The 12,109-nt window shown below is 37.0% G+C and overlaps 1 protein-coding gene across 1 annotated transcript in view; it reads left to right on the top strand.

Moving 5' to 3' along the window:
* The window catches only part of GAN (gigaxonin), a 46,049-nt gene extending 40,317 nt beyond the window's left edge, over positions 1 to 5,732 (top strand). Inside the window, exons 10-11 of the mRNA XM_039888813.1 lie at positions 3,386 to 3,495; positions 3,583 to 5,732. Of these exons, the coding sequence (XP_039744747.1) occupies positions 3,386 to 3,495; positions 3,583 to 3,764 (292 nt within the window). The 3' untranslated portion in view covers positions 3,765 to 5,732. The remainder of the gene's footprint in view (positions 1 to 3,385; positions 3,496 to 3,582) is intronic.
* The last annotated feature ends 6,377 nt before the right edge of the window (positions 5,733 to 12,109 follow it).

Raw genomic sequence — 12,109 nt, 5'->3', positions numbered from 1 at the left:
ATGATCCAATTAAGCATTCATGTTAGTTTTATTTAATTTGAAGCCTCAGCACCTTAGAAAATCACCTAGGATGATTTTGCTGACTACCAGGAACTCCGAATCATTGATATGCTTTGGACCAATTTGGTAGACCATCCATATGGACCAGTTTCTTCAGCTTTGTTTAATTTCTGAGGGAGAGATTATGTTAAATTCTCAACTCTACAAAGTGTTCCAAAATACCATTGTATTCTGATGTCCATTTCAGTAGATAATCTAGTCAGGTATGTCCTAATTTAGAAGTGCCAGTTACTCCGTGAGCACACACATAGCCCTGTTAATGGGTTTCTCAGAGGAGCTGTTGCGTTTCCACTGGAATTGGTCCTGCGGATGCAGTGCAGCTGCAGACAAGGCATAGGGATTCTCATCAGCTTGTTTGATCCAGAGCTTGGAATTTAAATGTTGGAGGTTTAGTTATTTATATTTAGCTCTGAAGACATAAAATGTGAATAAGTCAGTTATTACAGTTTGACGTTTTCAAACTTTTTCTTTCAAAGACCTGTTCAGGTCCCCATTCTCACTTTTCAGTGAAAGCTTTGATTTTTCACTTTTCCTGTTAATTCGAGGCATATTGGAGGCAGAGGCCAAACCAGTCAACATTCGGATGTTAAGTGAATCAATGTTAGATAAAAGTATTTAGAAATATGGCAGCTTACATTAGTTTTGCTTCTGAGTTACAGGATCTTGGAAAAATCATTTTGCTTCTGTGTTTCTTGGAATTCAAAATATGGAAGCTATGACTTTATAACAATCTGGGAAGAATGTTCATTGAAGTAAAAGTGCTATTCTTAGTGAAATAGTTTTACGTTTGTGTTTAGCATCGAGATGCTCTAGACCTACACCACTGGCTTTAGGACACTTCGTAGCATCAATTTTGAGATACCAGCAGCGATGTCTGTACTCCCATATGTTCCAGCAAAGAGTGTCGGCCTGGACTTCGGTAGCTCTCAAGGGTTTAGATACATTCCCAGGTCTGGTGAGGTCCCCTATGACCTATTTGTGCATTTAGTGCTATTCAAATTGGTCAAATTACCTTGAGTGAACACATTACACAGCAGAGTCTAGTGTTGTTGTTGTTTTAGCAAGAAAAAAAAAAGTTTAGTTTGGAATCATTTTAGGCTTGTAGAAAAGTTGCAAAAATAGAGTTCCCATAAGCCATTCACCCAGCTTCGCCTAATGTTAACATCTTATGTAACCATAGTACAGATGTCAAGCCAGGGTATTTACACTGGTACAATTTTATTAAGTAAACTACAGACTTTATTTGAATTTCACCAGCTTGTCTACCAGTATTTTTTCTCTCTGTGCTCCAAGATCTAATCCAGGATCTGACATTGCTCTCGGTTATATCTCATTAGCCTCCTTTCATCTATGATGGTTCCTCAGTCTTTCATGATACTCCCGAAGATTATTGGTCAGCTTTTTTATAGGATGTCTCTTAATTTGGGTTTGTCTAATGATTTCTTGTGATTAGGCTGTGGTTGGGTATTTTGGGCAGGAATACCACAAAAGTGTGCTATGTCCCTCTCTGCACCACAGCAGGGAGAATGTAATGTCGCTACGTCTTATTACTGGTGATGCTAACCTTGATTACCTGGTTAAAGTGGTGTCTGTTGGGTGTGTCCACTGTAAAGCTGCAGGGTTTTTCCCCCTCGTAATTAACAAATATCTTGGAAGAGAGAATTTGAGAATATACACACATGTTTTTTCTCCTCAAACTTTCACCATAATTTGGCACCTATCAGTAGACCACCCTGCAGTGGTTATTACTATGGTGTTTGCCTAATGGTGATTTTTCTATTTCTCTCATTCCTTCTATATTTGTTAATTGTAATTCTGAAAAGAAGACCTGTCTCGTCTCCCTATTTTTTTTTAATGGATTCAGTTATTTATATCAGCATAGACTCATAGATGTTTATTCTGTGAGTTATAAATCTAATAGCAGCATTATTTTGTTGTTCAATTTGTTCCAGCTCTGGCCACTGGGAGCTACTTCATATCGGCTTCTATGTCCGTTTGATATACCCCATCCTTTTTCAAGCACTTTCTCTCTGGCAGGCAGTACAAGGTGCTCTAGGCTCATTTTGTATTTTCTGTCTCAGCTGTGGAATCAGCCACTTCTTCATGGAGCCTTGGCTCCTTTTCGTGGTTATTAAATTGATTTTCAACAGAAGTGCCAAGGCAATTTAGTAGGGGAAGAAGTCTTTTCAGCAAATGATTCTGGAACAACTGGATATCTGTATGTGAAGAAAAGGAGTTTGACTCTTACCTCACACCATACTCAAAAATTAACTTGAACTATATCATAAGACCTAAACGTGAAAACTGAAACCACAAAATTTCCAGAAAAGAGCATAGGAGGAAAATCTTTGCAACCTTGGAGTAGGCAGAGATTTCCTAGAAGAACACAGAAAGCATGAACTATAAAAGAATAAAAGGATAAATTGGAATTCATCAAAATGAAAAACTTCTGTTCTTCAAAAGCTTCGATTAAGAAAATGAAAAAAAAATCTACATTTTGAAAAATTTATTTACAATACATGTATCTAACAAAAGACTTTTATCCACAAATATAAAGAATCTTACAATTCAATAGTAAGACAGAAAACCCAATTTTAAAAATGAGCAAATCTTTAAACAGACATTTCCCCAAGGAAGATATATAAAATGGCCAATAAGCACATATAGAGATGTTCAACATCGTTAGTCTTCAGAGCAGTGCATACCACTAATATGGATAAGATGAGCTGGCCCTGATGCCAGGTAGTTGGGGTTCTCATACGTCGTTAACTGGAATGCAGAATGACACAACACTTTGGGAAAGACATTTTTTTCTCATCGAGTAAAATGTACCTTTAACCATATAACCAAGCAAGTCAGTAGCATAAGTTCACAAAAAAAGATTTGCACTCTAATGCCTAAACCAGCTTTATTACAATAAGCCAAAACTGGATGCTGCCCAAATGAGCATGAACAGATGAATGGGTGCACCAACCCTGGTGTATCCATGTGATAGAATACCACTTAGAAATAAGAAACAAATTATTGATGCAGGCAACAACATGGATGAATCTCAGAAACATTGTACTGAGGAAAAGGAACAGATTGAAAAGCGCATATTCTTTATGATTCAATATATAGGACATTCTAGGACAGGTAAAACTAATACTTGTAGTGACAGGAAGCAGATCAGTGGCTACCCAGAAGTAGACTGCAAGGTTGAGATTTACTGGCTCAATGCCTAGTACTGTTGGAGGCTCACCAAGTTTCTCTGTCCCCATTAGTCTTCCCAGATGTTGTGGTCATCCTTTGATTTTCTTAATTTTGTCCTTCTGTTTGTTTTCAGGTGGATCTATCTTAATGATCAGAATTTATGCATCCCTGCCAGTTCCTCTTTTGTTTATGGAGCCGTACCGATAGGAGCCAGTATTTATGTTATCGGAGATCTTGATACAGGTAAGAATGTTATGGCGACTTTGTTGGAACAGTTTCCTAGTGATTCCAAGGCATGTTGTCTCACCTTTGCTTATTCTCATGGTTTAGGTACCAATTACGACTATGTGCGTGAATTTAAAAGAAGCACAGGCACCTGGCACCACACTAAACCACTCCTTCCATCTGACCTTCGCCGCACCGGGTGTGCAGCCTTACGTATTGCAAATTGCAAGCTTTTCCGCCTGCAGCTTCAGCAAGGCTTATTCCGTATCCGTGTTCATTCACCTTGAAGAGGAAGCAGAGCAGAAGCAGAGCTTCTGACCATGTGCACCATAACATGGCTTTATGTGAGGGGAACAGAGATGGCAGCCGAAACTTGCTCCGTGTGCCGGGCTTTGTATGGTAACTCTAGTAGTTTTATAATGCTTAGAAGCTTGAGCTTCAGCTCTTGTTTGGGAGAACATGTAACTGTTGAAAAACTACCTGGGAGGAATCAGTCCTCCAGTTAGATATGTCTATAGACAAATGGAGGCTAGTAAATGTCAAAAGGAAGAGAGACGTGGGAATTGGTATAATGTAAAATATTGAAGTTAAAATACTAAGGTGCATTTTCCCTGAAGGGAACTCATTTCTGACTGCTAACATGCACCTGGCTTTGGTAAACAAACAAAAATTCGTATATGCAAATCAACATATCCAAACATACCAAGACTGCTTTTCTACTGCACTTGGAAGGAAATATGCCTAACCATGCCCAACAAATTAAGGTTTGTGCCTAAAATATTAGATTGGACTGTATGCCAGCTAGTCTCCATTTACTACTAGTACTCTGTGCTGATAATCTTTTTAAAACTATATTACGATTAATTGAAACTAAGATAAAATTTCTATTTGATGACATTCTATCTTAGTATGTAAAAACTCAATGAATAAATGAGTCAGGTTGCAGCCCTCATGTGAATTCAAGGGAAGTTGCTAACTTCTGTGTTAATGTAGATTAGGTACGTCTTGCCATCGTTTCTGGGGTAGTACTCTTGGAGTTGTGAAGGATCTCATGCAGCGCCACTCTTCCTTTTCAGTCAGAACCATTTTATAAATATGAGGATATTAGCGAGTAGGAGATTTTATAAAAGAAAGACCTGAGTCAGACAAATAAAGGTCTGTTGTGACTAAAAACAAAACAAAAACAAACTGTCCAGACAAAATATAAAGGGATCAAAAACTTTTAAAAATAATCTGTCTGAAAGCACACAAAGTCTTGTTTACTACTGTTTAGGATTTGAAAACTTGTCTTAGAATGCAAACGTGTTAAGAATCTAGTCTTTGTAGTAGAATTTTCTCAGTGCTGTTCACTAGTAAGAGTTTTAGACAAATTACAAGTAAAGTTTGGCCGGTAGAATAAACTACCTCAACTTAATTTCATTCTTTTCATAGTAGAGCAAATTAATCTTTTCCTCCTTTCCTGCCTTTCACTCCCATGCCAACCCAATCTACTCCACTTCCTATTGGGGGAAAATAAGTCTGTCATTAGTAGCATTTATCTTGTGAGATATTTTCCATTTGAAGTATACCACCTTAGTGTGAAATCAGGGACTTCAAAGTGCTTGATTACTTCATAATTTGAATTTTATGCAATATCAGATTTCTAATCAATTTAGTATAGAATTCTTCATTTTTAATTGTTTTCTACAGCTTTCTTTCTCTTAGAATATGGCTCTGAGAAGCAACGTTTTGTCGTAATGATTAATGTATAAGTGTATCCTTTGGTTGTAAATTTTGAAAACAGGAATTTCTTCTAGAAACTTCTTCTATGGAATGTTTGCATGCTGTTAACATGCATATGAAATGTCACTTCTGTTTTCCCACCATGAACAGAAAAGGGGGTGAGCAGTTTTTTTGTTTGTTTGTTTGTTTACACCCAGTAGAAGTCAACACAGTGCTATAAAAGTTGCTGAAAGGAGCCTTGCCATGGGGGTTCTAAAGAATGTTGTCTGTGGCATGTTCACTCGCTATTCTGGCAGAAGATTTTGGTAAAAGAAGGTATGAGGTTTTTATCTTCTCTATCAGAGGCACTAGGCCAGATTTGCCCCACATTCATGTAACACAATCAACTTTGATCTGTAAATCAAAGCAGGCCTTTTTTCTTTGTATCTTGTACCAGTCAGCTGTTGTCTGCACACTTTCCCAAAGATACTTTGGATATCTTTTAATCAAAGCAAGCTATGTGGCCACCTCAAAGAAAGAAATTTTGGTTTTTGTGGGTTTTTGTTGTTGTTGTTGTTTTTACAATTAGATATTAGTTTTAGAGAAAGCAAGTTGTTGAAAAAGTAAATTTTCTTTAGTAAAATATCTTGTGCAGACATAGCCTTGGTATTCAGAAGCTGCAGTTGGGGTACATTAAAGTAGCAACTAATTTCTTATTAAAGCTATGACAATCATCTATTCTCCTTTTTTTTTTTAATTTCTGAAGTTGAAAATTCTTCCCAGTCTACACCGGGCCTTTTCAAGGAGACAGTTCATTGTTTAGGAATGAATGGGTCCCTACTGCAATATTATCAGTGCCTGCAGTACTTGGTCAATTCATTTTATAAAGTAGTTTTTTTTTTTTTAATTCAGTTTATTGACACTGTAGCTGCAGAAATTAGGAAATTTTTTTAAAATAAATTTGCCACATAATATGGGATGCAATAACCAACAAAAGCTGCTAAGTGCCAAACTTATGTTACTATATATAAATTATAAAAATATTATGTTGAAGTATAGGGATGTATTTAATGTTATTGTGTCCCAAAATTAATTGTGACTTTTTTTGTAAATTAGTTATTTCAGTATTTTGAAATAAATTTTAACTCATTTCATGCAGGTTTGTGTTTTAACATTCCACTAATGCCTTGAAACATCTTTTCTTGATAAATTTTTGATACTTCTTTTTCCATAAGGCACTTTTACCAGGTGTATGTTGGAATTGGTGGCTGAGGATAGATCTTAACATTTTTAATATAACATCTTTGGGGGAAGTGCAATTTATTTTCATTATTCCACCACAGGAAGGAAAGTTGTCTCAGGTTAGAGTAAGTGAATAGTTAAAGGATCTCTCCTATGCTACAGTCTAAAGTCGGTTTGTTTGCTTGTTTTTGTTTAACACATCCAAATGTAGATTTTTCAAAGATTTAAGTATTTAAAATGAAGTTTTTTATTTTTTTGTGATAATGTTAAAGTGAGGGAAAAGTGTGAGAGAAATGTGTGTGTGTGTGTGTATGTGTGTGGTTTGTGTGTGTTTGCGCGTGTGCGATGTGACTTGGTAAGTCTGTATATGTTTACTTTTTGAATTGTAGTTCCAAACTACATATATTACTGTCTCCTGGTGCTTCAGATAAATTCTTGAGCCTGTGGCCCTTCAGTTTATACTACTGTGTTAAACTCATGTTGAGTTTAAATATTTAATATATTTGTAGTTTGTAGTTAAGTTTTACTTGGTGTTTGCATTTCTTTGCTTTAGTGGGATTATTACCAACCAGTAGTTGGTATGCTATAAAGATTTGGCCTGAGAAATTTCTAAACTTATTGTTTATTTCATTAATTCATTATTTTGCTGTGAGGAGTTGATAACTAACAGTAGGCTTTTTTCGAACTGTAACAACCAAAAAAGAACATTTGGGGGATGTTGGACAGCACGTAGTTTGTTATATTGCACTACCACTTTAATGCTGGCACTTTCTTCAGTGGTGCTTTAGAAGTGCCTTTTTTTTTATCATTTGTAAGTAGAGGTGAGGTTCCCTAGGCAGTGTACAGGAAATAACATTCTTTATATTGACATGGTAAAGATAAGGCTGTCTTTGCTATGGCACCTCAGTTACTCATGGCAGTACGTGAGGTTTTTAGAGAAATATGTTAGCTGCCTTGGTCCATTGGGGTTTGATTTGGTGCGTTCCTACTTCAGCGTACCAAACCAGGGATCCCAAAAAGTTTTCCAAGGAGTGCTAGAAACACTGCAGTATTAGAATGTTAACTTTCTTCATTCAAGAGGAGGCCTCCTGTAGTCAGATGAAGAAAACATTTGATTATCTGGGGGAAAGAATGAGGTGGCACTTTCATTGCATCGAGTTAAAAAGTTCTGGGACCCCCTCAAAAAGCACCAGTGGAAGGGAAGGGGGAGGCTGCTCTCATTCAGTGGCTGCCCCTTGAGCCTGTGAGCCTTGGGGAGCCGGTGCAAGGAGACTCTGGTACAGAAAAGCCTGCCCTGGGTTTAATCAACAAACGTTTATTGAGTGCCTACTAAGAATTCTGCTTAGATCTCTGGGGAGCTTAACAGTGAGGCAGACGTAATACTGTCCTCCTTCTAGATTGTAAACTCCTTGTGGGCAGAGTTCCTACCTTAGTCATCTGCTAATCCCAGTGTCTAGCACACAGTAGACAGTCAGTAAATGTTTGATGAGTGAATATGGTATGCTTGTGATCAAAGTGATGTTCTTCACAGCACTGAAAAGTACTCTCTGAGAGTGACTTATCTTGCTGGATTTTGAAGAGAAACTTTGTACACAGATGAGCTGGCCTCATAATAAAGACTGGGAAACTAGCACAGAATTTAAAATGCAAAGTGCCTGACATATGTGACATAGAACTCTGTGGTCTCCATATGTTCTATAGGATTTTTAAGACCCTGTGCTCAGCACATCTACTAACATTTATCACATTTACTTTTGGGTTTTATTTATTGCTTTTTATATGGGGCTCAAAATCTTTTCCAGAATGTTCTCTTTGATCCTCACATCTCTGTGATGGTGCAGTGCTCTCCACTGGACAGAGAGCAGTCTGTGAGGCCCAGTAGATAGATGCAGCTTCCTTCCCCACTGCAGATGTGAGTAGAAACCAAAAGCAGAATCCAGGCCTTTGGATTATCGTTTTAACCATTCAGCCTATTAGACTATCATTTAATTTTCTAGGCATACAAGGATTTTTGTAATAATACAATAATCATTTGTGGTACAACTTAAACCCCTAAATATATTTTTTGCAAGTTGCACAGATACAAGCTGAAAGATCTTTGGTTTTCTTTGTCGATTAAGTATAGAAATTTTAGAATTAAAAAAAAATCGTAAGAATAAAAGTAATAAGTGTTTGTATGAAAGAGAAACTGTTTTTATGTTAAAGAGCTAAAGCTTCATTTATACTTCCCTTTCTTGCCACATGTAATCAGTGAGGGGCAAGAAATTGTCTTACAATGTTGAAGAAAGTGTTTTGCTAGCTTTTTAGTAATCCCTGCAGTTTTCGTTAGAGCTGATTCAGAAATCAGAAATTTGTGGTGTAAAGAAGAGGAGTGACCCCTTGCTCATAGCTGAGGAGAACATGAACTCAGGTTGAGTTTGTCCTGCCTACTGGCAGTGAAATCTCAGTAGTATTCAACTATAGACATTTTCTTTTTTTTTTTTTTTGGCAAGCCAGCTGGTAACTTTTTAAATGTTTTGCATTTTTTAGAAGTAAGTCTGTTATTATTTTAATTTTAAACATATCAACTCTGTCTCATTGAAAAGTTTCATTTTTGTTAAATCTGAGGAGCTCAGTTATGACTGTATTCTTGGTCTGATACGTACCGTTTAGGGAAGTTTGATGTTTTTTAATTCAATCATTGAAGTTCTCTAAGTGCTTGGATTTTTAAACTTCTTCCTTTTCGAACATCTAATAACAAACTCTTAATCAAATATCTAAAACAGCATTGCATAATTATCCAGCGACAAATGTCTGTTGCCTTCTCTTTTTTATTTTGGGGCAAAAACTAATCTTTTTAAATTGCTTCTCCCCTGAAATTTGGGCTAATTATAATTTTTGACATTAATGTCCTTGCAGCTTAACAAAGTTGTTGTAAATTCTTAAATCACTGTGATGTGAATTAGAGAAGTTCTGAGTAGGAGGAGGACAGCCCCAGAGTCTGGTACACACTGCATAAGACGAGCTGGAGGAACACAAGCTGATTAATAGGACCTGAATAAATGGCCACTTCAGATAATTCAGACCCCAAGTTGATGTAGGTTTATCTTGCTTTCTGGTTGGTGAATTATATTTATTAGAACTTCACTTTTAGCATTTCATTTCAAATCATAGGTTTTTAAGTACTTTATTCTATTGCTCTTATTCATCAATTACAAAAAAAGTATACCTTAGAACTTTGAGTTATATTTTTTTCAAGCTAAACCAGTGAACTTGGTTCAAATATGACTATATGTAGCTTGCTTTATAATATTTCCTGTTTAATTGGATGAGAATTACATGCACTTATTCCCTTGTTCTTTGTGTTTATAGGAAAAACTCTGTTCTCGACTACCTCATTATGTAGTGTCGTGCTTGATCCCCTGCCAATTTAGAAGAATTCAACACATTCTGTCCTTTAACAAAAGCCTGGAAGCAAGCAGTAAGCGGCCTTGAGGAATACAATTCTCTAAGGCGTATTTTCAAATTTTTTTTAATAGGCACTTTTAATCAGGGGAACAATAATTCTCCTAGAGCTGCTGCAAAATGATTACTTGAAACTCAACTTGAACTTTAAAGAGTCTTTAAAAGACTATGTTTTCATAACGTAGAAAAGTAGTATATTTAGACCCCACTGCTATGTAAAACAGAGAGCTTAATTTCCATCCTTGTTAGGATCAGACAGGAAATTTTGCTATGGGCAGTTTGACCCAGTGTTTGTAATTTAGACGCTTGGGGCTACTATTTTCATTTTCTATAAGGTGCTATCGTGAGCAGTTTAAGGATCTATTTAAGTGTATTTTCATGAATTTATTTCCCAAGAATCTTTTGTTTTGATGAAAATATTTGATGAATCTAGGCTCATTACTAGAGTCTACTTCCCTTTTAGTTCTGATAATCTGAGATTTTCAAATGAAACTCTGAAGGGGTTTCCTAAGTGCATGGTTGAGGTGGGAACAGCATAGAAGTGCATTATACTTAAAATCGCAAGTAATCAGATTTGTTCTGTGTCAGTGGAATGTCCCCACCTTTCTCCTGTATGTGCCTTCTCCATGTAGCACATGTGGACTCTGCCTCCCTAGCATCTGTCAACTTACTTGGTCGGTAAGTTCAGGGGAGCTGTGAGGCCCATCGAGTAGACAGACCATCCCTTCCAGGTGTGATTTCTTACAGGAATTACCCACTATCCCTAGCATCCAGAAGAGTTATGCTCATTCCTGAGAACAGCATACTAGGAATAATTTATGTACCAGGTAACACCTAAAAACTTAACCATCCTTATGTGTTAATAAGATTTCGTTTTTATCCTTGTGCTTTTTAGAGGGCTTTTTAAAGGGTTCGCTCCTGGCAGTAGAATGACAGAGATTCTCCTCAGATGACAGCAGGACAGTACCATGTGGATCTGGCAGCAGGCAGTGAGACATTTCCTTAAGTGGTTCCCAAGAGAACCAAGGCTTATTCCTTAAAGCCCCAACCCGTATTTTAATTATTATGAGGAAAACATCTGTAAACATTTGATGTACTTTCCCGAGCAAACCTAGTGGTTATAAGCATGTGTGGGCTTGTGGTACCAGGTGCATGTGGGTTTTAAAAGACTTCCACCGCTGTCGGCTTTGTGACCTTCAGAAGCCCTTTAACCACGAAGCTCAGTTTCCTACTTGTGGAAGCTGGATAATGGATATTTGTTTACCTCTTAGGGCGGCCGTAAGGATTCAGTGAAGTGATGGTGAGAACTTGGGCTAGCTGGTGCCTTGCACACAAATAGTGGTGGTGGTTATAGCCTTAGAGGGCTGTTAATTGCCACTCGTCTCAGCCTCTAGTCATTGATTATGGCAGCTACTGTCGGGTAGAGGCTGCTCTGCGGTCAGTATCCCTGGCCTTCATGCTTTCTTCAGTCTTGCGTCTGCTGCCACACGATATACAAGTAAATGTACATTTGTGTCAATAACATTATTTACTTTCTGGACCTATGCCACCACTCTCCTTCTACTTCTCTAAAATTTAAATTTAAGGTGATTCGGATGGCTGAAACATCCCAAAACATGTGTTTAGAATAGTTATAAATAACCCTCAATTCAGAGTTTGGCTAATGAAGCCCTCTAATAGTACTTAACACTGTTTACCAAAGTTGGAATTTTTCCCCTAAAATATCAAAAGTAGTAAGTAGACTGTACTGGTCAAATAAACTGGATATTTTCTAGATCTCTGTTTGAGATCAGTAGACCTAAACTCTGCTTTCTTAACTTGGATGCAATGCGATGTAAAACTTAAAAACAAGCAAACAAACGAAATTTGTTACTAGTGCTCGTGTCTGTGCACACACGCACGCAAAACTTTCACACCTTCAAATAAAGAAGGGTTATTTAACAAAGTGATACAAAAATGAACTACTCGATGCTTCTATAATATCACTTCCTTTCCGGTTTAGATTATGAGACTGGTAGATTGATTACTCTGTGATATGCCCTGTTTATCTTTATTTCAATAAGACATTTGATAGTCATTCTTGTTATCTTTGTAAACTAGAAAAGGAAGTAGAAAGAGGGTTGAAAGGGCTGAGAAATAGATTGAAGAGCCACACCCAAGAATAGATCCTTGTCAACATGGACTGAGGTATTCTAACAGTTTTCGAGCTTAACATTTTTATTAGTCACTTGTATAAAAAAAAATC

This window comes from Pteropus medius, unplaced genomic scaffold, assembly GCF_902729225.1.
Source record: "Pteropus medius unplaced genomic scaffold, Ma_sr-lr_union100, whole genome shotgun sequence".
Classification (NCBI taxonomy): Eukaryota; Metazoa; Chordata; class Mammalia; order Chiroptera; family Pteropodidae; genus Pteropus; species Pteropus medius.
Note: the sequence above shows the minus strand (reverse complement) of the source record. Positions and strands in the feature narration are given on the sequence as shown.